Source organism: Gasterosteus aculeatus, chromosome 13, assembly GCF_964276395.1.
Source record: "Gasterosteus aculeatus chromosome 13, fGasAcu3.hap1.1, whole genome shotgun sequence".
In the NCBI taxonomy this organism is placed as follows: Eukaryota; Metazoa; Chordata; class Actinopteri; order Perciformes; family Gasterosteidae; genus Gasterosteus; species Gasterosteus aculeatus.
The window spans coordinates 23,518,910-23,546,766 of NC_135701.1; the positions used below are offsets into that span (position 1 = coordinate 23,518,910).

The window sequence follows — 27,857 nt, forward strand, 5'->3', positions numbered from 1 at the left end:
TTTTTGGAGTTTGGTTTATTTTGAAAGTTAACATACAGGAAGTTGAAAAGTGCGTGATCAGCAGTCTCACGTCTTTAATTAAAATAACTGATCAATGTCTCACTGTGGAACAAAAAAGTTCACATTTCAAACGATCAATAGCATCTTCATCATCAACAACAAGCAGGGTGTGGGTTCAGTCACAGGGGGGGTAAATACACACTGGTTAATCTGCAGGCGGGGCTAATATCAGTAGTACACAAGGGGCGGGGTTACACCAATGCAGCTATTTACACAATGTTCAAACTCCTGTGTCTTGGGTTCATTGTGACATCACTGACAGACAAGATGTACACGCCAATCGAAACTATCGTCAAGCATTTTAACCGACACGTTATTACAAACATTCATTTTAAAACGTTCAAATACAGCAGGTTCAACTAATCTTGAGTCAGTTTGTCACTGAATCAGATAAATGACCTTTAACAGCAGAACAAGTTTCAAGCACAAAAAACGTAAATACGTCATTTTGGGCTAAAATGTGAAATAGAAAGAAATAATTTGATCAGAAGATTAGAATTCCTTTTATTTTAATACCTATTTCAATTATTAATATCATGAAAACATTCATGTGTATTTCATCACATTTAAACAAATAACGAGGAAAACCCGAAATGTTCAGAAAATGCTGATAACGTGATAATCTGATTCTTCAATAAATACAGAGGATATTGATCGGAGCTCCAGGGAAAGGGACGTGTATAACATGTGATCTCTAATATGACATATGATCTGTGTAATCGCTTATCTCTCATTCAATGCTTCATTTCTCAGTCGCCCGTACAACCTGTCTTCCATCTTGCATTGACACCAGTCTGTCATCTGATTGGCCAAGATATCTGAAGCAATACACTGTCAATGAGGAGCTGTTACCTTTCATTTACATCCCTTTCCTGTGGCGAGACGTCCTCACTGGTGGATTACTAGACTAGCCGACTACTCTGCACAAAACCTACAAGATACAGACACACAGAAGCCAGCAGGCCGACAGAGGGACAGAGAGGGAGACAGACAGGTACATGAGAATGAGACAGGTGGTCGTCTGCAGCACAAACCGACAAGGATACTGCTGTGTACTAATATGTGTTTAATAGTAATAACTATAACATTTAGATTTTTAGGCTTTAGGGTGTAACCAAAATGAACCAACAGTGTTTTAATCATTTCTGTTTTAATGCTTTATCAGTTACAAATCGGATATCAGATCCAAGTGAATCTTACATCTTTTGTTTCTGTTTGAAAGAGACAAACGTATTAGACATACGTCTAATAATGAAAAGATTGTTAGAGAACATAATCATTAAATCTAAAGAGGCGGAGCCTAAGATGAGATTCACCTGCGTTACCCTCCAGCACATAGACAGGCAGAGCATAAATATCATCAAATACAAGCTGCTGTTGAAACCACGGCAACCAACGTGGCATTCAGAGATGAAAGGTCGTAGGGGGAGGGGTCAAGAGTACATATGTTTTCTTCTTTTTTTAAAGGTCAAAGTTCATCTGCAGGTCGAAGAGCGACATCTGAGAGGTAATTTGAGGGCCATCCACACCAAGAATACAATTATATATGAATATCATTATTAGCATTCTATGAATAATTTGATTATGTATGAAAATCATTGTGAAAAACAAAAATAGGATTATATATGCATTATATATATTTATAATTGAATATGAATATCATATGTTCTATATGGTAGTGCACACGAAGGAGACATTTCTACATCTATATAATATTACTGATTATACATGGCAATAATAATGCTAGTCCTCACCAATAAGATATAACTATACGATACAAATTAGATATGTATATCATCATAATCACATATTTATGAATATAAATATATATATAATTATAAATAACAAAACGGTTGAATATCATGGATGCAAGTCCAAAGTATAACTGCTATATAACGACTACCTCATTAGATCATGAGATCTCTTTGATGAGTGATAGAAGCCCATCTGAGTTAAAACGGCAGAAGGAGACTGAACTTGTGTCTTGTGATCAAACATGAATTAGCTAAATATTTAATTTTTTAAAGAGGTGAAGACAAATCAAGTCCTTTGTGACCCCGACAATTATTTAAATAAAATGTCAATAGAAGCTTTTAGTTCTTGGAATGGACGGCCGAGGGAAGGTTGTTCTACGGGTCATACTGAGGTCCGGTGTAGGTGGTGTAAATGTCACATAACGGTCAAATGTAGGTCATGGCACCTTTGGCACTGCTATCCAGGAAGACTTTGATGTAGGAGGTGGGGACGTATCCCTCCTCCTCCAAGTTCCTCCGTACTCTGGTCCAGCCATCGCCTTTGTCCTCTTCCACCACAGAAAGTAGTTCTCCTTCCACCATCGACAGAGTGCCTTCATTTTGTCCTGCAGAAGATCAAAAACATGCTAAGACCAAAGAGGACCTATTCTTCCCCCTACCAAATGCCAGATCAGACCTGGCTCATGTGGAACATGTAGTAGAAGTAGATATAGTGTTAGTAGCAGTAGTAAGAAGTACCTAGGAACGGGTAAAGGGACTTGCAGGTGCCGATACTGGGTAACGGCTCTTCATCTTCAAAGTCATCACCAAACTCTGAACCACGAGATTTAAACTGATGTTCTGCACTGTGGTCTTCAGTGTAGCTGCCGTCAGGACTGTGGACAGAGAGACAGGTAGGGGGAGAGACAGATACACAGAGAGACAGGTAGGGGGAGAGACAGATACACAGAGGGACAGGTAGGGGGAGAGACAGATACACAGAGAGACAGGTAGGGGGAGAGACAGATACACAGAGGGACAGGTAGGGGGAGAGACAGATACACAGAGGGACAGGTAGGGGGAGAGACAGATACACAGAGAGACAGGTAGGGGGAGAGACAGATACACAGAGAGACAGGTAGGGGGAGAGACAGATACACAGAGGGACAGGTAGGGGGAGAGACAGATACACAGAGAGACAGGTAGGGGGAGAGACAGATACACAGAGGGACAGGTAGGGGGAGAGACAGATACACAGAGAGACAGGTAGACAGAGACAGGTACACAGAGAGACAGGTAGACAAAGACAGGTACACATAGAGAGTGAGAGAGCATCAACATTATAATCATCATTCATTAATCAGTACCTCTCTCTGCTGGCTGGACTCTGGTTGTCCAGCTGTTTCAAGCTGCTGCTGCTGCCTGGTGTCGTCACCTGGGAATTTAACCCACAACCTCCACTTTGTCTCCTACAGCTTTGATCTGAAGCTTTGCTGTCGGTTTCGGAGAGCCAAGTCTACAGAACCAGAGTACATGAAACAAGTACTACGTTGTTGTGATACTGACAAGTACATGAGAGAAAGTAGTGCGTTACTGTGATACTGATCAGTATATGAAAAAAAGTAGTGTTACTGAGGAAGTAGTATATGTACGTATTACTTAAGGTTAACCGATTGCTCCTATGTTCATCCTCCAGTTTCTGGAGGGTCTCCTTCACCTCCTCCAGTAGTGTGTGTGTGCGTGTGTGTTGTACTATGTGTGTACTTTATGTATATACAGTACTGTGTACGTACTAGTATAAGTACATATTATTAAAGGGATTAGTACCTGATTCTTCCTAAGCTCCTCCTCCAGTCTCTGGAGGGTCTCCTTCACCTCCTCCAGTCGAGGCTCTAAACTGATGACGTCGCCCATTTGAGGATTACGTTCATAAACGTCTCTCATTTTCAACAAAGCATCTCTGAAGGAAAAAAAGAAGAAAATACTGACTTCCATTAAAATCTGAATTAATAATACTAGTCAATAACAGATCGATATTTGTAGAATATGTGTGTACCTCTTTTTGGAATGTACGTCTTTCTGTGTGTGTAGCTGTGTGAACCTGTGTGTAGATGTATGTGTGTAACTGTGCTCTATCAGTGTGTGTATATATGTGTGTAGATGTATGTAGATGTGTGTCTACCTCTACTCTCTGTGTATGTGTATGTTTGTGTATATATGTGTGCGTGAACCTCTGCTCCCTTAGTGTGTGTGTGTGTAGATGTATGTAGATGTGTGTGTACCTCTACTCTCTGTGTATGTGTAGATATATGTGTGTACCTGTGCTCAATTAGTGTGTGTGTATATATGTGTGCGTGAACCTCTGCTCCCTTAGTGTGAGTGTGTGTGTAGATGTATGTGTATACCTATTCTCTCTGTGTATGTGTATGTTTGTGTGTATATGTACTTTTGCTCTTAGTGTGTGTGTGTAGATGTATGTGTATACCTCTTCTCTCTGTGTATGTGTATGTTTGTGTGTATATGTACTTTTGCTCTTAGTGTGTGTGTGTGTGTAGATGTATGTGTATACCTCTTCTCTCTGTGTATGTGTATGTTTGTGTATATATGTACTTTTGCTCTCTTAGTGTGTGTGTGTAGATGTATGTGTATACCTCTTCTCTCTGTGTATGTTTGTGTATATATGTACTTTTGCTCTCTTAGTGTGTGTGTGTAGATGTATGTGTATACCTCTTCTCTCTGTGTATGTGTATGTTTGTGTATATATGTACTTTTGCTCTCTTAGTGTGTGTGTGTAGATGTATGTGTATACCTCTTCTCTCTGTGTATGTTTGTGTATATATGTACTTTTGCTCTCTTAGTGTGTGTGTGTAGATGTATGTGTATACCTCTTCTCTCTGTATATGTGTATGTTTGTGTATATACGTACTTTTGCTCTCTTAGTGTGTGTGTGTAGATGTATGTGTATACCTCTTCTCTCTGTGTATGTGTATGTTTGTGTATATATGTACTTTTGCTCTCTTAGTGTGTGTGTGTAGATGTATGTGTATACCTCTTCTCTCTGTGTATGTTTGTGTATATATGTACTTTTGCTCTCTTAGTGTGTGTGTGTGTGTGTGTAGATGCATGTGTATACCTCTTCTCTCTGTGTATGTGTATGCGTTGCTCTCTTAGTGTGAGTGTGTGTGTGTAGATGTATGTGTATACCTCTTCTCTCTGTATATGTGTATGTTTGTGTATATATGTACTTTTGCTCTCTTAGTGTGAGTGTGTGTGTGTAGATGTATGTGTATACCTCTTCTCTCTGTATATGTGTATGTTTGTGTATATATGTACATTTGCTCTCTTAGTGTGTGTGTGTGTGTAGATGCATGTGTATACCTCTTCTCTCTGTGTATGTGTATGTTTGTGTATATATGTACTTTTGCTCTCTTATTGTGTGTGTGTGTGTGTAGATGTATGTGTATACCTCTTCTCTCTGTGTATGTGTATGTTTGTGTATATATGTACTTTTGCTCTCTTATTGTGTGTGTGTGTAGATGTATGTGTATACCTCTTCTCTCTGTGTATGTGTATGTTTGTGTATATATGTACTTTTGCTCTCTTAGTGTGTGTGTGTGTGTGTGTGTAGATGTATGTGTATACCTCTTCTCTCTGTATATGTGTATGTTTGTGTATATATGTACTTTTGCTCTCTTAGTGTGTGTGTGTGTGTGTGTGTAGATGTATGTGTATACCTCTTCTCTCTGTATATGTGTATGTTTGTGTATATATGTACTTTTGCTCTCTTAGTGTGAGTGTGTGTGTGTAGATGTATGTGTATACCTCTTCTCTCTGTATATGTGTATGTTTGTGTATATATGTACATTTGCTCTCTTAGTGTGTGTGTGTGTAGATGCATGTGTATACCTCTTATCTCTGTGTATGTGTATGTTTGTGTATATATGTACTTTTGCTCTCTTAGTGTGTGTGTGTAGATGTATGTGTATACCTCTTCTCTCTGTATATGTGTATGTTTGTGTATATATGTACTTTTGCTCTCTTAGTGTGTGTGTGTAGATGTATGTGTATACCTCTTCTCTCTGTATATGTGTATGTTTGTGTATATATGTACTTTTGCTCTCTTAGTGTGTGTGTGTGTAGATGTATGTGTATACCTCTTCTCTCTGTATATGTGTATGTTTGTGTATATATGTACTTTTGCTCCCTCTCTTTCTGGATCTCCTCGTTGATGTTGTTGATTCTGCTCTGAAGTTTCTTTCTTCTCTGCTCAGGAGGAAGATGACTGCAGTCTGCTGGAGCGGAGCCCTGCAACATGACAGCACATCCCACAACATTACAATATATTGTATCATAGTTACACTAATGAATTAGTTTCATATAGAGACGTGTGATACTCACCAGTTTAAGTGACAGCTATCCAATCAGAGAGCATTATGGAAAAAGGATGACAACATTAACAACAAAAGGCTTGGCTGAAATACATTTGTGTGTATTTAAACAAAAGTGTGTACCCCTCTCTTGAGGCTGCGCATACACTGCTTCCTTGTTCTGGAGCCAGAGGTCATGAGGTCATTCAGCCGCTGTGTGATTGGCTCTCTGGAGGCAGGGGGAGGTGACTGGGGACTGTTGGCCACTCCCCCAGGTGATGGTGAGGTTGGAGGGGGAGGGGGTGGCTGCCGGGGGGAGGAGAGGAGGGTCAACAGCTGGAGAGAGAGAGAGTGGCTAGTGAGTACACCCAGCTGACTATTACAGGTGTGCGCACCTGTCAAGTGTGTGTATCGGCCATGTGTGTGCAGATCTGTCAGGTATCTGTGTCTATCATGTGCGATCGTACCTGCCAGGTGTGTGTGTACCTTGTTCTTTCGTATGAAGGGCCAAAGCTTTCGGCTGTGTCTCCGGCCCTCCGTCCGGTTGTCTAGGTAACTGGATTCAGAGATGCTCCTTCTCATGGAGGCGCTGTAGTCATCAAACTCTACGTCACCCGGAGGATCGAAGCCTGATTTATACACTTCCACCACCTGCTGGGTGTCCTACACATACACAAACGAAAACACATTACGTCACAATATATTGATATTAAAGGTTTGTTGTGTGAGAAAGTTACAAGAAGATGTTAATGATGGTCCTGTAGGCTACACCTGTGCTTACACAAATGTACACACTTTGTTATATACATTAATAAGACACAATAAGTACAGCAACAGATTAAAGCATTCCCACAACAAAGGACGGAGTTGATGTCAAGTGAAACATATTTTGAGAAAACCCGGGAAATGCTATTCTAGTAAGGGTTAGGATCTGCACAAAAAACCCCACCGTGCTGTCTTAATTAAGTCAAGTCAAGTCAAGTCATTTTATTTTGTATAGCCCAGAATCGCAAATTACAAATTTGCCTCAGAGGGCTTTACAGTCTGTACACATACGACATCCTCTGCCCCGAAACCCACCATCGGCACAGGAAAAACTCCCCAAAAAATGAAAAAACCCTTACAAGAGGGAAAAAAAGGGAAGAAACCTTAGGGAGAACGTCAGAGGAGGGATCCCACTCCCGGGATGGACAGACTACAATGGATGCCATGTGTACAGAATGAACAATGTATAATACATGCAATTCCTATGACAGAAATGATTCAAGTAATTGTGAGTAGTAAGCCAGGCGCACAGCAGGACCACTGCAGAGGCAACCACCATCAGATAGAACCACCATCCACAGAATCCTGTGGGGAGGGAGAGCACAGAGATTTTAGGAGAGGGTAATGTCGGTTTATGAGTAAAGTAATATTATTAATATCTAAAATAATGATGATGATGATGATGATGATGATGGCAGCAGCAGGCGTCAGCATGGCCACGGTAGGCGTCAGGACCAGGGTCCCGAAGGAACCACGATCTATGGACCTGATAGGGGCGAAAGCACAAAAAAACTCCCGGAAAGAAGCTGAATTAGTCATGTGCATTAATAAAACTTGAATTATGGTAGAACGAGAGCGTGAGAGAGGAGCTCGGTGTGTCCTAAGAATTCCCCCGGCATTCTAAGCCTATAGCAGCTTAACTAAGGGCTGGTCCGGACTAACCTGAGCCAGCCCTAACTATAGGCAGAATCAAAGAGGAACGTTTTAAGTTTTACTTTAAAAGAGCTGACCGAATCTGCCCCCCGGACTGAAAGTGGAACCTGGTTCCACAAAAGAGGAGCTTGATAACTGAAGGCTCTGGCCCCCAGCCTACTTTTTAAAACCATAGGAACAACAAGTAACCCAGCATCTATGGAGCGCAGTTGCCTTGTAGGGCAATACGGTGTTACAAGCTCTTGAAGATACAACGGTGCCTCACCAGCAAGTGCCTTGTAGGTGAGGAGAAGTACCTTAAAATCTATTCTTGATTTAACAGGGAGCCAGTGCAGAGAAGTTAATACAGGAGTGATATGATCCCTTTTCTTAGTTCTTGTTAATACACGTGCTGCAGCATTCTGAATCAGCTGGAGAGGCTTAAGAGATTTATAAGAGCAGCCTGATAACAAAGAATTACAGTAGTCCAGTCTGGAAGTGACAAACGCATGAACTAATTTTTCTGCATCACTTTGAGACAGGAAGTTCCTGATTTTTGATATGTTACGTAGATGGAAATAGGCAGTCCTTGAAGTCTTCTTTATATGCGAGTTGAAGGTCATATCCTGGTCGAAGAGAACTCCCAGATTCCTGACGGTGCTGCTGGGTACCAGAGCAATTCCATCCATAAAAACTGTATCACGCGACAGCTGGCTTCGAAGGCGCTCTGGGCCTATCAGGATAACTTCCGTTTTTTCTGAGTTTAGCATCAGGAAGTTGCCAGTCATCCAAGTTTTGATGTCTCCAAGACATTCTTGGAGTCTAACTAACTGGTCCGTCTCTTCTGGCTTGATCGACAGATACAGTTGAGTATCGTCTGCATAACAATGGAAGTTTATGCGGTGTTTCCTGATAAGATCGCCCAAAGGAAGCATATAGAGGGTAAATAAAATCGGTCCAAGTACAGAACCTTGTGGGACTCCGTGACCAACATTGGTGGTCTTTGAGGATTCACCGTTTACAAGCACAAACTGGGATCGGTCCGATAGGTAGGATTTAAACCAGCTGAGTGCAGTTCCTTTGATACCAATTAAATGTTCTAGTCTCTGCAACAGGATACAATGGTCTATGGTATCAAATGCGGCACTGAGGTCCAGCAAGACAAGAAAAGAGATGAGTCCTTGGTCCGATGCAAGTAGAAGATCATTCGTAATTTTCACCAGTGCGGTTTCTGTACTGTGATGCACTCGGAATCCTGACTGGAAATCCTCGAACAAAGCATTGTTTTGTAGAAAGTCACATAGTTGATTTGCGACGGATTTCTCAAGGATCTTAGAGAGGAAGGGAAGATTAGAGATAGGTCTGTAGTTAGCCAACACCTCTGGAGCAAGAGTAGGTTTCTTAAGAAGAGGTTTAATTACAGCTACCTTGAAGGACTGTGGTACATGTCCTGTTAACAAAGACAGATTCATAATATCTAATAAGGATGTGCTAACTAAAGGAAAAACTTCCTTAAGCAGTTTGGTCGGAATCGGATCCAAGAGACAAGTAGAAGATTTAGACTTTGAAAATAAAGAAGTCAGTTGATCAAGGTTGATGGAAGAGAAGGCATCCAAACAGGCATCAGGGCCCACTGCTGCATCCAAGGAGGACAGGTCGGCACTGGTTGAAGGCAGGAGACCATCAATTTTCTCTTTGATAGTCAGAATCTTATCATTGAAGAAGTTCATGAAGTCGTTACTAGTGAGGTCCAAAGGAATACACGGCTCGACAGAGCTGTGACTCTCTGTCAGTCGGGCTACAGTGCTGAAGAGAAACCTGGAGTTGTTTTTATTTTTTTCTATTAATGATGAGTAATAAGATGCTCTTGCGTTACGTAGAGCCTTCTTGTACGTTTTAAGGCTGTCTTGCCAAACTAGCCTAGATCCTTCTGATTTGGTGGAACGCCATAATCGTTCAAGCTTCCGCACAATTTGCTTTAGGTTCCGTGTTTGAGGGTTATACCACGGAGCAGACTTCCTTCTTGTTGCTATTCTTCTTTCCAGAGGAGCAATAGCGTCCAGCGCCACTCTCAAAGAGCCTGTAGCAGTATCGACAAAATTATCGATCTGAGACGGACTGAGGTTTTCACAGGAGTCTTCTTGTATCAATTAGTCATTATGTTTGTTTACTGCTGAGCTCCATTAAATGCTGCGTAAACCCACACTGTTGTTTGTAGAGGTCACCTGTAATCTAAACACACGAGCTCCTCCCTCACGCTCTCGTTCTACAATAATTCACGTTTTTTTACTGCACATGACTAATTCAGCTTCTTTCCGGGAATTTTTTGTGCTTTCTCCCCTAGCAGGTCTCCGTAGATCGTGGTTCCTTCCGGACCCTGGTCCTGACACCTGCCGTGGCTCTGCTGACGCCTGCTGCTGCCATCATCATCATCATTATTAGAAATATTAATCATATTACTGTACTCTTAAACCAACATTACCCTCTCCTAAAGTCTCTGTGCTTTCCCTCCCCACAGGCTTCTGTGGATGATGGTTCTATCTGATGGTGGTTCTATGTGATGGAGGTTCTATCTGATGGTGGTTCTATCTGATGGTGGTTGCCCCTGCAGTGGTCCTGCTGTGCGCCTGGCTTACTACTCACAATTACTTGAATCATTTCTGTCATATAGTTGCATGTATTATACGTTGTTCATTCTGTACACATGGCATCCATTGTAGTCTGTCCATCCCGGGAGTGGGATCCTCCTCTGACGTTCTCCCTAAGGTTTCTTCCCTTGTTTCCCTCTTGGAAGGTTTTTTTCATTGTTTGGGGAGTTTTTCCTGTGCCGATGGAGGGTTTCGGGACAGAGGATATTGTAAGTGTACAGACTGTAAAGCCCTCTGAGGCTAATTTGTAATTTGCAATTATGGGCTATACAAAATAAAATGAATTGAATTGAATTGAAATTGAATTTACAGTCCAGAGCCGCACCGGTGAACATGAGTCATGTGTCTGTGTGGTGGCGCAGACAGAGTCACAGATGCGCGGTGGCTAAGACTGACTTTGCTTTGAGTCTTTTTTGTGGTGTATTGATGAAGCCTCCTAGCAACACCTCTGCCATTTTGAGATCTCGCGGGCCCTTGCATGAGGTAGGGTTTTTGTTGTACAATATTCTTTGTTGAATTCAGATAATAAAGACCTGATTTGTATTGTGTTGTACTGCTAACCATTCACAACAGCAGTTTTTCATTCGGTATGCTTTGTGGAGACTAGCTTCCGATGGATGGATCCACCGGCAGATGAATAGAGATATATACAGATGGACGGACATACAGAGATATGACAGAGGACACTAACCATCCTTGGCTGGATTCCCTCTGCAGCATCCATCATGATGTCCAGACAGCGACTCATAACAGGAAGAACTTTTCTCTCAGCCTCAGCTGATGAACGCATTGCATCACAGATTCTTTCAATGCGGCGCTCCTCCATGTCTTGGATACGCTGCGCAGAACCATAATAGATTAATATTACCTAGCACATAACTGATACCAGGGTTGCACTGCTGTTTTACCTGGTATATAGCTGGTACCAGTGTGTGGTAGTGTTGTTTTACCTGGCATTTAACTAGTATGAGTGTGTGGTGCTGTAACCTGGTATATAACTAGTATGAGTGTGTGGTACTGTTGTTTTACCTGGTATATAACTGGTACCAGGGTGTGGTAGTGCTGGTTCTGGTCCTGGTTAAACTGATTTAAACTAGTCAGATAGTCTTTCCTCGACTCTTCAGCAGCTTGTTTCTTCTGTTCAGCCGCCTGCCGAGCCTGAAAACCAAAACAGAATTTTGTACAAAATATTTCAATACGTATATCAATACATACATACACAGACCTGCAAAGTCATGCGTGAAAAAGGGGGGGAGGGGAGTTGTGTGTCCCTATGAACCTGAGGGTTCTGTTGTTGGGGTTACCCTTGGCAAAGTGGTCTCAGGTGAGGGGCCAGACTCACAAAGAACCTATGAGAAAGCATAAGAGGGAAGGAGCTACCTGGCCTGGAGGAAGCCCGGGCCCCTATCTGAAGCTAGGCTGGGGAATGAGGGATCATTGGTGGGGCTCACCACGATGTGGAGCAAACTGATGGGGTCGTGTGCGCTGCTACAAGGGTGCCCTGGTGGGGAAGGATTTGGAGCTTGTGCGGGAGGTGGAGCGCTATCAGACTCTGGAACCGTTCTCCTGGACAGGGATGGACTCTATTCTCTGGAGGAGCCCAGGGTGTGAGGCGCCATACAGGGGTGGGGAGTTTAAATTTGCCGTTATGGGGAGGAGGTGGAAGTCTATATGTAGACATTAAGGTGCAAGTGTGAATGGGGGGAGGGGTGGGTAGGGTTGTGGCGATGATGGAGAGGGGATGGTGGGGAAGATAGGGGCTGTCAACATGGTGCAGAGTTGAGGGTGTTGACCGCTGAGGGGTAGAAACTATTCCTGACCCCGCTGGTACCAGAATAGAGGTTCCTGCAGCGCCTCCCAGAGGCCAAGAGAGGTCCTCGGAGATACTCTGAAACCTAAAGCTGGAGACAGGCCCAACCTCTGTTTCATTGATCTGGATGGAGAGGTGTGTGCAGCGTTTGGTCTTCCTGAAGTGCACATTAAGCTCCTTGGTCTTTTGTGAGTTGAGGGCAGGGTTGTTGTTGACGCACCACAGCGCCGGTTCCTGGACCTCCTTCACAGCTCCACCAACTTGACCCAGTCCCCCTCCCCTCCCTACCCCAGCCCATCAGGGGCTCACGCCTCTTCATCTATATCACCTTCCCCTCCCCCACCAGCAACAACCCTCTCTATTCTGGAGAGAGACGTTAACCGGCTCTTTAAAAGACAAAATCCCTGTAAGGCAGCCGGCCCGGACTCCGTTTCCCCTCACACCCTGAAGCGTTGTGCTGACCAGCTGTCTCCGGTGTTCACTGACATCTTCATCATCATCAACACCTCCCTGGAGACATGCCACGTACCAGCCTGCTTCAAGGCCTCCACCATCATCCCTGTTCCAAAGAAGCCTAGGATCACAGGACTCAATGACTACAGGCCCGTCGCCCTGACCTCTGTAGTCATGAAGTCATTTGAACGGCTAGTCCTGACCCACCTGAAGTCCCTCACCGAACCCCTCCTGGACCCCTGCAGTTCGCCTACAGAGCCAACAGGTCTGTGGACGATGCTGTCAACATGGCCCTCCATTACATCCTCCAGCATCTGGACTCCCCGGGAACCTACGCCAGGATCCTGTTTGTGGACTTCAGCTCTGCTTTCAACACCATCATCCCGTCTCTGCTGCAGAACAAACTCTCCCAGCTGCACCGCCCGACTCCACCTGCAAGTGGATCACAGGCTTCCTGTCTAACAGGAAGCAGCATGTGAAGCTGGGGAAACATGTCTCAGCCTCTCAGACCATCAGCACCGGTTCCCCTCAAGGCTGCGTTCTTTCCCCTCTGCTCTTCTCCCTGTACACCAACAGCTGCACCTCCAGTCACCAGTCCGTCAAGCTCCTGAAGTTTGCGGATGACACCACCCTCATTGGACTGATCTCTGGTGGGGATGAGTCCGCTTACAGGCGGGAGTCTGACCATCTGGTGTCGTAGTGCAGTCAGAACAACCTGGAGCTCAACGCTCTAAAGACAGGGGAGATGGTTGTGGATTTCCGGAGGAACAGAGTCCCACCCTCCCCCATCACCCTGTGTGACTCCCCCGTCACTATTGTGGATTCTTTCCGTTTCCTGGGCTCCATCATCACCCAGGACCTCAAGTGGGAGCTGAACATCAGCTCCATCACCAATAAGGCTCAGCAGAGGTTGTTCTTCCTGAGGCAGCTGAAGAAATTCAACCTGCCAAAGACGATGATAGTGCACTTCTACACGGCCATCATGGAGTCCGTCCTCTGCTCCTCCATCAGCGTCTAGTACGCTGCAGCCACAGCCAAGGACAAGGGCAGGCTGCAGCGTGTCCTCCGCTCTGCAGAGAGGCTGATCGGCTGCAATCTGCCGTCCCTGCAGGACTTGTTCGCTTCCAGGTCTCTGAAGCGAGCTAAAAAGATGGTAGCCGACCCCTCTCACCCCAGACAAAAACTGTTTATGCCCCTTCCATCTGGCAGGAGGCTGAGGTCCATCAGGACTAAGACCTCCCGCCACACCAACAGTTTCTTCCCGTCGGCAGTCGGGCTCATCAACAGAGCCGGTCCCCCACTGCCTGACTAAAACATTCCACCGGTCACTCTCCTTCATACTGCACATGTCACTTTAACTGTAATTTTTGATTCGCCACTTTGTCGTTACTTTGTCACTTGTTCGATGGTGCACTTTATTTTTTAACTTTTTTAATATTTTACATTTTTAACTTTAACTTTATTCTCTTATTTTATACTAACCCATAGCCTCATTCTACTAACCCATTGCCTTAGCATTTCATTTTATTACTTGTGCACTGCTGTCTTGTTGTCTATTGTTACACTGTCTACTGTCACGCACCAACCGCCAAGACAAATTCCTTGTATGTTTGACATATTTTGGCAATAAATGTTTCCTGATTCCTGTAAGCCGACTCATCATTGTTATTGATGAGGCCCACCACCATTGTGTCATCTACAAACTTCATGATGGAGTTGGAAAGGACAAGGTGTGATTACTCTTGCAAAGATCATGGAGGGGGCCTGGGAGTTTGGTCATTTGGTCTACATGTGTTTTGTGGACCTGGAGAAAGTGTGTGACCGGGTCTCCCAAGAGATAATGTGGGAGATGCTGCGGGAGTATGGGGTGAGGGGTTCTCTTCTTGCGGCCATCCAATTCCTGAGATCCCAAAGCAAGAGCTGCAATCGCGGGCTTGGCAGTAAGTCAGAGTCGTTTCCTGAGGTGCTTGGCCTTCGTCAGGGCTGCGCCTTGTCACCAATCCTGTTTGTGGTAGCGTTGTTTTTAGCAGATGATGTGGCCGGAGAATCCTCGCAGTGGGGGTGGTATTGCATTTGCTATCTTTCGGGTCATGACCGAAGGAACTAGGTCACGGGTACAAGAGGCCAAAATGGGTTCCCTCAGCAGGGTGGCTGGCGTCTCCCTTAAAAAAAGGGTGAGAAGCTCAGCCATCCGTGAGGAACTCGGAGAAGAGCCGTTGAAAGCAGCCAGTTGAGGTGGTTTGGGCATCTGGTAGGGATGTCGTTGTAATGTAATGTAATGTCCCCTGTGCGCATCCCTAAGGAGGGTTGAGGGTGAGATAAGATGAGGTTCTATCTCATGGTGGATACATCCGATGGTTTTTATATCTGATGATGATTGTTCCTTCAGTGCTCCAGCCTTACGCCTGGCTTACTACTCAATATTTTGATAATTTCTGTTGTATGAATTGAATGTATTGTACATCTTTTACGCTGGACAGGTTTTTTTGAAGTTTTTTTTATTATTTTTGGAGAGGGTTTTGGAGAAGTGCCGATGTGAGGGTTTCAGGACAGAGGATGTCTCATGTGTACAGACTGTTAAGCTTGCAATTTTGGGCTATACAAAATAAAATGAATTTAATTTAATCAATATACAGTATTACACAGAATTACAAATATGTATTACATGGACTTATGGTTATATATTACATAGAACTATCGCTAGATAGATACTGGAATACTTTTACTGAGTTTAAGATAATTCAGTGAAAGGAACTTACCTTCAGCGAGCAGCGCTGACAGGCAGACAGGAAGATAGACAGGCGGACCGATAGAGATGGACGGACAGACAGGAGTCCAGATTAGTTAGATATCAGCAAAGATGCTTCACCAAAATATTATTAAACTCAGAAACATCAATTAACATTGATCAGATTAGCACCCTCAATAGCATCACATGATAGATGGTGTAGTTCTGTTGAACATCAGTATACGTCTACATATAAATGTGTAAAGTACACAAAAGATTACTAAGCATAAGGGTATTCTTGTTATCCACCTTCTCTCCGTCCGTCTTGTTATCGAGGTCAATTCTGTCAGAGACCTGCTGAGTTCGCTCTGCCTCCTTACAGTCACGCTCAAACCGACGTTTACTCTGGTCAACAACACAATAACAAAACAAACAAAAAACAAACAAAACAAGAATAGCAACGTCACAGTCTTTGACCTCCTTTAACTAGATACATTATGTAATACATAGAAGGTGATGAAAGGGTGTATGTTATTTTCAAATTGATGATGATCTAATGTGTCTTTGAGTTGTGTATGTGGAGGGAGTTAGAAGCGCTTGTGGTTTTAACATGTATTTGTGGGCGGGATCAACATGCGTTGGTAGGCGGAATCAGATGACACTCACAGACTCCAGCTGTTTCCAGGAGCTCTCAATGTGCTGCTGGGCTCGGCGGCCATCTTGGAAATGCTGCAACAACAAAACAACCATTGTTCTTTCATTGGTCGGATCTCCTCCTCTTCATGGAGTTAGGCTTTACATGTTTTTGATTTCACTTTCTTATCTTATTATGTATTATATGTATATGAAATTTGATTCTTATTTCCCATGTTCCCATGTTCCCATGCAGAGAGGGTGATCGGCTGCAATCTGCCGTCCCTGCTCTCTGAAGCGAGCTAAAAAGATGGTAGCCGACCCCTCTCACCCCGGACAAAAACTGTGCCCCTTCCATCTGGCAGGAGGCTGAGGTCCATCAGGACTAAGACCTCCCGCCACACCAACAGTTTCTTCCCGTCGGCAGTCGGGCTCATCAACAGAGCCGGTCCCCCACTGACTGACTATAACACTCCACCGGTCACTTTCTTTCATACTGCACATGTCACTTTAACTGTAATTTTTCATTCGTCACTTTGTCGTCACTCGTCACTTTGTCACTTTGTCACTTGTTCGATGGTGCACTTTATTTTTTAACTTTTTAAATATTTTACATTTTTAACTTTAACTTTATTCTCTTGTTTTATACTAACCCATAGCCTTATTCTACTAACCCATTGCATTAGCATTTCATTTTATTACTTGTGCACTGCTGTCTTGTTGTCTATTGTTACACTGTCTACTGTCAACTGCCAAGACAAATTCCTTGTATGTTTGACATATTTTGGCAATTAATGTTTCCTGATTCCTGATTCCTGTAAGCCGACTCATCATTGTTATTGATGAGGCCCACCACCATTGTGTCATCTACAAACTTCATGATGGAGTTGGAAAGGACAAGGTGTGATTACTCTTGCAAAGATCATGGAGGGGGCCTGGGAGTATGGTCATTTGGTCTACATGTGTTTTGTGGACCTGGAGAAAGTGTGTGACCGGGTCTCCCAAGAGATAATGTGGGAGATGCTGCGGGAGTATGGGGTGAGGGGTTCTCTTCTTGCGGCCAAATTCCTTCTATGTTTGACATATTTTGGCAATAAATGTTTCCTGATTCCTGATGTTTGTTGATTTTGTATTCATTTTGTTGATATACTTATAATACACAAACCCAAACAAACATGTCAGCCTGATGACAAAGAACATTTAGAACCAATATTCTTATTTAAAATGTTATCGACAGACTCATTGATGAAGAAAGGAGACTCATCTATCTTTATCGTTTAAATATTCTCAAACTGTTAATATTATGAAAAATACAAATAAACCATGAAATAATGTACTTTTCAATTCCTTACATTAGTTTATCAAATCAAGATCATATTCATACTGTAAGCTGACAAAATAAAAGTAAAGTCTACGGTAAGAGTCATCTAAAATCAACCAACCAGAAGAGTAAAAGTACCTCAATAATAGCAATGTTAGATATTAATATACTCTATATAAAGTTAGCTAAAATTATTCTTTATATATTTGCACTGAATATGTTCAACTTTCTTGCTTTAAGTATATTGTGTACGTCTACTTAAATAATATTTTCAAAACAGGACTTTTTGTCACGACGAGGCCATGCCTCCTAGCTGTATGGGAATGGCCCTAAACTGAGCTCATGCAGACTCCATGATTACATTTCACGTCACTCGCTCATGCAACCGGGCTGCCTTCAATCCGGATCTTCATCGACTTGTCGCCAGATCGTTCTTTCAACCAACCTGGTAGTGACTGAGCTTGACTGCTTTGTTAAAGAGTTATTTCAGAGATATGGACCAATTTTTTATTGTTTTTCCTCGGACCCCGTCTTTGTTCCCGCAGTCATCCATCCTCACGGTTCCCCAGTCCGTCTGCCAATCCCTGCCTGGATTCCCCAGTCTGGATTTTCCTGCCATTCCCTTAATGCCTCCATAGCTGTTTTCCTGGTAATAAGTAAGTTCCTCCTGTTACTTTGTGGTTTGTCAGCTTTTAGTATAAAATATTAGTGTCGTATCAGTTCTTTTACTTTGTAACATTTTGACAATAGAAGATTTCTCTCGAGCTTGGAATGCTTTCTGTTGGGTTTTTTTTACCAAGTACAAAATATAAATCAACTCAGTGCTTAAAGTGTCCAGTGAGTCTCTACTGAAAAATTATTTTGATGATGTACAGGTTGTGTACATGAACAGGTTACTTTTCAAAATCCTCACAGAAGCATGTGACCAAAGAAGTGGGATCAAACCCTTCTGGACATTAAGTCCATCAACATGGGACCAAGAAATACTTATTTCCCAACTATCAACATCGAGTTAAAAAAAGGTGGCTGCTCTAAAAAACAGAACTTAGCAAATGGTGGAGCTTAGCAGATCGAAGGTAAATCATCAGGAACCTGTTCAATCGTCATATATTTTCTATTTTATTTTGTAGAGCCCAAAATCGCCTCAAAGGGCAAAAAAAGGAAAACCGGCAGCTGTAATTAAATAGAGAAAAAGCCTGGCAGAGTATCGCGGACCGACTGAATGCGGAAGGATTTAAAAATATCTACTTATAGGAAAGTTCTCTACAAGCTGTGTCAAATATCTTAGTATAAAAGTAATTCATGCAGAACAAACAAAACTGGACAAAAAAGATCCAGGCAACAGGTCAAGATAAAATGTAAATATACACCGGCACCAGCACCACCTGTGAGGAGTTAGCCCTTGTTTAAACCAAGGCATGCCTGTGATGGGAGGAATTCAGGGTGGGGCAGCTACTGACTCTCTTCCACCTGCGGAAACTGCCCTCTTCATACATGGTACATTTTCCAGTACTGCACATCAAACACAGTTACCCATTTATAGAGGAATATGTGGACTGTCTTGTGGAAATCCCATTCTTCTATGGCCAGGGAAGGTAATAAAGTTGTGTGCCAAGGACCTCAGTGCCAAACACACACTTCTGACATAAGGCACAAAAAAAGGCAGAAATAGTGCCTTATTTACAGTTTTGGCATATAAAAACAAATGCCGCTTGTAAAGATGCGCAGTGCCATACAGACATCTGTGAGATGGTGAGATGCTTCAGGCTGGTCAGATCTGTCCTCAAACATCCTCTCATGTCTGAAAGCACGTCTCAATATCAGTGCTTCTTCATCCAAAACGTGGTTCAGAAATGGGCATCACGGTGCAGGAAGGAACACCCGTGAATGGGACTTCAGGAGTGAAAAATTGTAAACGTGATAAGGGCGATCCTTATCACGTTTACAATTTTTCACTCCTCACTGCGCAGTTTCGCCCACCAGCGGACACTCCGGTTGTCTCTGATCAATCTAACAAACATGATCATCTCCACTACACATATCTTGGTAAAGTTCTGCTGTCTTCACACTAATGAAGCCAGCTGAGCACAGGAAGACGCTGTCGCCCTCGGCTTGGATCCTGCTCCCTCGTTTCTTGTGAGGTTGAACTTGAGAACATAAGCTAAAATAAATTTGGATGTGATGACCAACACACGCATTTGAGTACTATTGTCACTGATCTGCCTCTCTCTGTGTTTCATGGGTGTGTGTGTTTGTATGCTTGTTTACTCACCGTCTTCCTATCAGCTTTTACTTCCTGTGTGTATCGGGTCAGCTCACACACAATCTGTGTGTTGAGGTTCTCAGCAAGTTCTTCCCTCTGAGTCGCAAGTTCATTCAGCTGACGGAGAGTTGCTGAAAAGGCCAAACACCAGGTGTACCTACAACAACCGATGAGAGATGTATGATACTTTCAGGAGCCAATCACCCACCTTAACGCTCCAATCGTCATCCACATGCACCTCTTGTTATTGTTACTCTAAACCCTTCATGCATCTCTTTTTCTCCTCTTATCGCGTCTTGTTGGCTGCAGGCCCAGCTGGTTGACCGAGACTGGGGGTCTCGGTCAACCAGCTCGTCCACAACATTTTCCAGCTCATACTGGGGGATCCTGAGGTGTTTCAAGGCCAGCTGGGAGATAAAATCCCTCCAGCGTGTCCTTGGTTTTCCCCGGTGTCTTCTACCAGTCTGGGGTGCCTGAAAAAACCCCTAGTATGAGGAGACCTGGGGGCATCCTAGTCAGATGTCAGAATCATCTCAGCTGACTCCTTTCGACACGAACGGGTAGTGTTCCTTACTGATGTCCAAGCTCTTTGCCCTGTCTCTAAGGCTGAGCCCGGCCACCCAACAGAGGAAACTAATTTCGGTTTCTTCTATCCATGACTTCTGAGTCATGACCGAAACCATAGTCAATCAAGGTGAGTTTAGTCACTGAGCCAAAATTATGTAAAATATTAAAAAAGAAAGAGGTTGGCTGACCTGCTCTCATCCTCTCTGCTTCTTTTGGGATGATACTTCTTGGACAGAGTCCTGCAGACAGACAGGAGGACAGAGGAACTGAGTGAGCTAAAGAGACGACTAGAGAGACAGATAGAAAGACGGCATGTAGGCCTGTCGCAATATGCGATAAAATGACATATCGCACACGCTCTCGCGTGCAACAATTGTTGGTGCTGCGATATTCATTTTACATCTAAATGAACGTCACCAACATGTAAGTTGCTTGTGGAAAGGGGGCGTGGCTTATGCAGCGCGCACACAGAGTGACACCGACAGGTGAAGAGAAGCAGTGAAACCAACTAACCCAACTAAGCTAACTAAGCTAAACTCTCACCCAAAACAACAACCATCCGCCCGTCTTTAACCTGAACTACTGGTTACTGGTACTACTCGGTTCCGGATCAAGGTGCCCTCTGTACCTGTTTGTAGCTATTGCCCCCATGTACCACCCTCCACTGGAGGTCTGCTTTCTGCTTCTCAGCGGGCATTTTGTACAGAGACCGCCAGTTGTCTTTTCGGGGAACCTCTGGACCAAAGAACTCAGTCCACCTCGACTCTTTTATCCCTGCCAATAACCGTAAGTTCACCACCTTGACACATGTGCGATAGATGGCTTTTTTACCCGCCTCTTGAAACTTGCCAGGTGCAGGTTTGTCAATGGGAGCAGCTGACTTTCCACTGGTCACACAGAGCTTTGGTCATGCTGAAATCTCTTTGTTTGGTCGACAGGGCGGCACAGACCTCGTCCAGCACTCTGTTGATCAGCCTGATGGAGGTGATGTTGCTCCTATCCCTTAATGTGTCGACCGATGTTGCCGTCATCCTTATCAGATGGCCTAGTTTGGTGCAGCCGGCCTCTCTGAGACCAGCTCACAGGCTGAGTCTGAAAAGCTGTTAAATAACAGAGGTTCCTCAAACAGCCACATTCCAGGAACCTCAGATCTTGTGTGTGTAGTCTTAAAAATGTTCCATGCCTGCAGTACAGAGCAGAGAGAGAAAGAAGACAATCCAGTTGGGTCAAGGTTTTCCCCTTTTGCAGGAGGAAGAGCTGTTTGTCTTAGCCCAACTTCTCAGCTCTCTTCAGCAGCAGTCGAGCTATGTCCAGCCAGCAAGGGCCACAGCTGTAGAGCAGCCTTTGAGCTGTCCCAAGCCTAAAGGAGGCCATTCTTGACTGGATGTCAGTAAGTCCATGCCCTCCTTTAGGGCTGCCGCCCGGACCCAATGTCTGCCAGATCAGAAAAAGTCTACCAAAGCTCTATGGATGTCCTCCATCAGGCCTCTCGTGGCGTAAGAGCAGTGAGTTTGTCCCAATGAGTCGAGGCAACTAAATTATTGATAACCAGAACCCTTCCCCTATATGACAACTGGGGTAGCAACTATTTCCATTTAGATAACCGAGCACACACTCTCTCCTTCACTCCCCCCCACCCTGAAAACCCTCTGTGCCCTTAACCCTAACCCTAACTCCCAAGACTTTCAGTCCCTCTTTCCCCCACTCAAGTCCACCAGGCAGACTGGGGGCTGCCCGATCCCTCCACTGCCCCACCAACAAGGCTTCACTCTTAGCCCAGTTCACCCGTGCTGATGAGTCCTTTTCATGTAACAGTAAGGCTTCCTGAACACACTGGACGTCCTCCTGGTTGGAGACAAACACACATATATCGTCTGCATAAGCAGAAACAGTAGGAGGTCTTTCGAGACTGGAGGACCCCGGCAGCGAGAGACCGCTGAGTCGACCTCTCAGCCTGCACAGCAAAGGTTTAATCACTAGGCTATAAAATTGCCCTGAAATAGGACATTCTGTCTTATCCTGCGCTGCACAGGGATTGGCCAACTCAGCCCCACCCCCGCCTTAACAAAACATTGAGCACCTTTGTACTATAAACCCACCCAAGCTAGAAAACCATCACCAATACTAAAAGCCCGAAGTGTAGAAAACAAATATGAGTGATCCACCCCTTCAAAGGCTTTCTCCTGATCCAGTGACACAATCCCCAGGTTTACATCGTTGTTCCTGCACAAATCCGATATGTATCTTGTGAGGAAAATGTGGGCCATAATGGTTCTGCCTGGTACACAATATGTCTGGTCAGTATCTACTACCATGTCCAGGATGACCTTTAGTTTGTTTGCAAGGGCTCTGGATAGCACCTCATAGTCCGTACAGAGGAGAGCTACTGGCCTCAAGTTCTTCAGTAATGCCCGGTCTCCTTTTTTTTGGCAGCAGAGAAAGCACCGCTCGCTGACAGGAGACAGGAGGAGATCCTGTTCTGAAACAATTCAGACGAACAAGGGTCAAATCTGGTTGAATAAGAATCCTGAACCAAGGATAATCCGGAAGCGCTTGAAAAAATCAGCAACCTCTCCAGATTGAAAAAGAAGGAAGTCGGGGCGTCCATGTCTTTCAGCTGTAGGAAACGAGACGTGACTAGAGCTCCCTTCACCCTCTCCTGAAAGAAGGAGCGCAACTCCAGCCTATTTCTTTTTCACAGCTGCACGGTAACAGGATTTGAACCCCTGTGTAGCCCCTCCTCAATTGTCCTGATGCTGGCCTTCAGCTCCTGGACTGCTGCCTTTACCCTAGCAGTGGAGTGTGAGGTGTACTGTTGACAAAAAACACAGATTTGTGCTTTCACCACCTCCCACCACAGCTTCAGAGAGCCAAAATTCAACTGTCCTACTTTGCCAAACCTGCCAAAAAAATGCAAAGCTCTGGCAGAAAACAATATCTTGCAGGAGGTTATTATTGAAACACCAGTTGGACTTTACCCTTTCACCCGGTGAAGTAATCAGGTCCGCAGTGACGATGTGATGATCACTGAAACCTACTGGACTAATTGTACTGTTGACTATTCTGGAGCTGAGACTTTGTGAAATGTATATTCTGTCCTATCTGGCTGCCCTCAACCTGTTGTTGCTGACCCTCACCCATGTGTACTACCTTGAGTGTGGATTTTTGTTTCTCCATGTGTCTACGAGGCCCAGTTGTATGATGACTTTGCGAAGGTTGTGAGCAGATTGTGGGTGTGGTTCCTCACCAACCTGGTCTATAGTGAAATCTAACGTGCAGTTGAAATCACCACCAGTAACCAAATGCTCTTGGTTATGATTTTTCAACTCATTTTCCAGTGTGGCGAAAAAAACAACCTGCTCTGCTCCCTGGTGTGGTGCATAGATGTTTACAAGGCAGAAGATAGCACTCTCTATCTCTGCCCTCACAGTAATCAGCTGACCCTTCACCACCTCCGTAAAGGACAAGATGGTTGCATCCACTGCTTTTCTAAACATCACTGCTACCCCTGCACTAATGTTGGTGCCATGGCTGTGAAACAGCCCTTTTGTTCCGATCTCTTCCACCATTAACGTTCAAAGACCCTATTTTTGGGCTTTGCATGGCAGTGGCAGATTCAACTGTAACAAACAGAGAAGAAAACACTGTGCAAGACATATATTTACTTCTTAGTTCTTATAACAATTTTACACTAGTAATGTGTTTTTTTTAAAAGGAAACACTTCCTCTCGCCCAAAAGGTCAAACCCAGTTTTTTATGTATATCTACAGATCTAATAAATATCTGTATCCCCAAAGTAGTCACTCACTTTGGCTGTTTTATTAAAGGTTTCATCTAGAAAATAATTTATATCTTTCTTTTTTTTTTTAAAGTATCTAATGTTGTAGTCCATGTCGTCTCCACACACCTGGCTATTTTAGACCCCCTGCACTTCAATTGTAGCCGCAGTGAGGTCCTTCATGCTCGTGGAAGCCTCTTGCCCCATGTTCTCTTCAAAATGAGAGCGGATGGTCTTTACAGCAACAGCAACCTGTTGCTCCTTTGCTTGGTTCTTCTGCACCTCGTCCTCAAGTTGTGAGTCAATGGCAACAGCCGCCGCGCCGTCAAATTCCTGGAGCTGGCCTACACCACGTAGGCACTGTCGCCGTGCTTCACCCTGAAGGAGACGTCCAGGCTCTGAACAGGTGAGTCCAGGAACATGAACACCTGCCGCCTCAGAGACTGGACATGTCTCAGCTTGGGATCTTTAAATACCAGATTCACCGTTTTTATTCCTTAAACCTAAACCTCCGCAGCTCGTTACTTATCGCTTCATTTGGGATGAACGGCGGGAACACTGGACACGATGATCCGTGATGATCCGCTGTCAGTGGGGACACCTGCACAAACGCGTCCCTGATGAACACGCCGCTCTCAATCAGCTAGTGGACACAACCACAGCTCTGTTCATCCTGGAGAAGGAAAGGTTCTTGTGTCCTACCTGCTCCCCGACAGCCAGCAACACCTTCTCCACAGTGATCGCGTTATCCGGCGGGACAATCCTTACTCCCTGCCGGAGAGAGAGAGGTGGCATCTCGGAGGACGCCATTCCTCCGAGGGCACCTCAACAAACCTCCAATCGATCAAAAACAGTCAGTTTGGAAACTCACCTGGTCAGCACACTAGATTATTCTCAGAAACTCAAAAACGATTGAAAAACTCCGCCACTCGCACCAACACCTCTCACCTCTCATGTTACTCACCGGAACCGGAAAGAGAGAGAGGGAGACAGGGAGAGAGACGGTGAGATGCATGGGTAGAGACGCAGGGAGAGACAGGTAAAGAGACAATTGAAGAAGACAGGTGGAGAGACGGGTAGGCTTATACAGACATCCAGATACTATCTATATATACATGTACAGGTTATGTGCAGGTGAGGGAGTTACCTGATCTGTTTGGCGTAACTCAGCTCAATGTCGGCCCTCTCTCTAACAAACTTGCTGTATCTTTCAAGGAAGTCAATTCCCCAACTGGTGTGTTTCTCCAGGTTATCAAACTGGTCCTGAATCAGAAAACACAAATCAGTCTTTAAAGTTGCAGTTAACCATTTCCATAAACACTGATACCTGTACTCGTACCAGACGGCGTAGTGGATAAAAGCTATTTGTAACCACTGCAAACTGGAATGAGCTTATCACAGGAGTATCATAAGCATGAAGTACAACAGCATTGAAGCAGCCAACCAGTTACCCCAAAAAACTGTGGAGCCAAAACAAGACTACTTGGGCTGTGGTGTGCGGGAGAACTGTCGATAAAATAAAAAAGATGAGTGTTAAAAGTTAATTTTATCATTGAGTAACTCGTCAACCTGCATCCTAGAAAGTGTTTTTCTTTCTTTCGTTATATGTGATTCTCCAAATGGAATCCACAGGCTTTACAGACTAAAACGTCCCCTGCACAGTAAATTCCAGCTGTGTAGTTTGGTGCTAGACCACTTTCCCTCACTAACCAGGACAACTGAACATATGTTGCATCTTGCATTATGCTGTTGCCGGATAAAGAACAAATGTCCAGAAACCAAAAGAAAACACATTTATATACTATGTTAACTTGCTGTTGCTCCAAGTGTACCGGTTATATTGTTCTGATAACATTACAATAAAATAAGGGTGTTCAATAGACGGTTTAGTGTTTACTATAGTTTTTTATTCATTATTGAATTTTGCGCGTAATGACAATCTTTGTTAATAACAGAACAATCATGGAATTAATTTATTACTTATATTTGTATTTTTACTCTTTATTCTTGTGATGTATATATGCAAGATGTGTGTTATTACATGTGTTTAGACAGTACAATGACAAATGTAGCAGTTATGCATAATCAAATACAAAAGAAATGGTAGAATAAGCAGTGCCATTCATTACGGATGACAAGCGAAAAACCCATTTTGTGCATGCACACTTTAAGACGCGTTTTACAACTTATCATCATTTTACCTGCTACTGTGTATCGGGAATACTGCTGTTCAAAATGCATGAATACAAGTGTATTATGAATTAATTATTGAATTTTGCGCATTACAATGACCAGCACTAATATAAATATGGTCAATTAAAGTTATGTTAATGTATGTAAAATGCACTACTTCATATATTACATTACATTACATTTAGCAGACGCTTTTATCCAAAGTGATTTACATTACCTTTTTAACCCATGGCTTTTTACATTTTTTTACCCGGGGAGCAATTAGAGATTAGGTGTCTTGCTCTGGGACACTTGGACATGGGACATGGAGCAGTCGGGGCTTGAACCACCAACCTTGCGTTTCCCGGCGCACCCTCTCTCCCCCTTTGCCCTGTATGTATATACTACTCTACCTCGACTAAAAGACCAATTGTAGCACTTGTAGTTATAATGGTTCTTATCTACAGCAAGTTGTAAATTGACTTATTTAATGAAATTGCACTTTCTTGTTTCTTGCTTTTCTGAGTTTGAGTCCTTATGGTTGAAATGCACTTATTGTAAGTCGGATAAAAGCGTCAGATAAATGACATGTGATGTAATGTATATACTGTATATAATATATACATCCAATAACAACTGACGCAGTGACATTATTGACAACAGAAGTATTTTCAGACAAAGCTACAGAAGCAAATCTGGAATAATTGCATGAATACACTGTTTTAATAAGGGATCCCTTTGAATGCTTCTACAATCTGTTTTTTAGGCCTTATTAATATTTTTACGAAACATCTAATGGAAATTTATTCTTTCATTAAGAACTTTTGTGAAAAGTTTTTACCTAAATGATGTTTTATGATTAATTATTGCTGCTTTTGGTTTTGGCATTTCTTTACAAAGCATAAAGGGTTATTAGTTTAGTTAATTAATATAGATAATGCATTATTATTATGCTCGTCAAACCACACGTGGAGGAGTTTCAACTGAGTTTTTCATAAAACATTTTCAATATTTAATCTTAAATAGCTGACGTACGATAGGAGCCAGTGATCATACGATCATATATTCATTCATATAATCCTGATATCGGAATTCGGACATCAGCACCATCGTGACGGAGCGCGAGCCGCTGTCGTCACTCACTGTGTTGCTATGGCAGAGCAGACGGATGCACGAGGGCCTCACGCAACACGCACACAACCCCACACTGACCGGGCCGAACGGAACCCCGGCGTACGTACCCACAGCTCGGTGCCCCAATTACAGCTCATGGTGTCCGGTACCAACAATCAGCGCGCCACGCGCATCCCGTCGCTATCACCTCGAATCGGTCTGCAGCGTCACACGAAACCGGAGTGCGGTCACGCGCAGCGCTTCTCCCGGGAGGAGCCTTTGTCATCAGTGACAAGGTGCTGTGTGTAAGGGAAGAGTGCGCATGCGCCGTAGCAGCACCGCTGTGCTCGTTTGTCAAAGCACTGACGTCTAGATATACAATTATTAATCCGTATTGTCGTAATACATGTAATAACAGTAACAATGATTACAATAATTATAATAAAAAAGTTACCGGAGATTGTCTCTAGCAGATAGCATCGTTCTCTCATCCTCACGTGTTCTACAGCAGTGACGTCATCACGCCCGTCGTTT

At 43.7% G+C, this 27,857-nt stretch overlaps 1 protein-coding gene and 1 long non-coding RNA gene across 5 annotated transcripts; both read right to left on the reverse strand.

Annotated features, from left to right (window-relative positions):
• Positions 1-27,808, reverse strand: fnbp1a (formin binding protein 1a). 4 transcript variants are annotated; one of them, XM_078086559.1, is made up of 19 exons: positions 27,778-27,808; positions 27,452-27,622; positions 25,186-25,301; positions 20,449-20,499; positions 19,703-19,850; positions 16,143-16,205; positions 15,786-15,881; positions 15,508-15,522; positions 11,515-11,643; positions 11,177-11,323; positions 6,647-6,823; positions 6,305-6,466; positions 6,192-6,206; positions 5,989-6,098; positions 3,621-3,753; positions 3,161-3,309; positions 2,553-2,689; positions 2,261-2,419; positions 1-991 (listed from the first exon to the last, which is right to left on the reverse strand). In XM_078086559.1, the coding sequence occupies exons 2-19, from the start codon at positions 27,479-27,481 to the stop codon at positions 963-965; spliced, it is 1,866 nt and encodes a 621-aa protein (XP_077942685.1). In that variant the 5' UTR covers positions 27,482-27,622; positions 27,778-27,808; the 3' UTR covers positions 1-962. The 4 variants fall into 4 exon arrangements, with proteins under 4 accessions (XP_077942685.1, XP_077942684.1, XP_040051372.1 ...); XM_078086558.1 differs by having other exon boundaries at positions 3,621-3,777; XM_040195438.2 differs by having other exon boundaries at positions 6,305-6,496.
• Positions 24,504-25,025, reverse strand: LOC120830644 (uncharacterized). The gene is made up of 3 exons (XR_013451965.1): positions 24,910-25,025; positions 24,741-24,809; positions 24,504-24,639 (listed from the first exon to the last, which is right to left on the reverse strand). It is a non-coding gene; the product is annotated as an uncharacterized LOC120830644 (long non-coding RNA).
• Positions 27,809-27,857: the final 49 nt, after the last annotated feature.

Coding starts and splice junctions, on each gene's coding strand:
- fnbp1a (XM_078086557.1), bottom strand. CDS start 27,481: ATGAGCTGTAATTGGGGCACCGAGCTGTGG. Junction 20,500..25,185: donor AGTTACGCCAAACAGATCAG/GTAACTCCCTCA, acceptor GTCTGTCTGCAG/GACTCTGTCCAAGAAGTATC. Junction 992..2,260: donor CCTGGATAGCAGTGCCAAAG/GTGCCATGACCT, acceptor TGTATCTTGTAG/GTTTTGTGCAGAGTAGTCGG.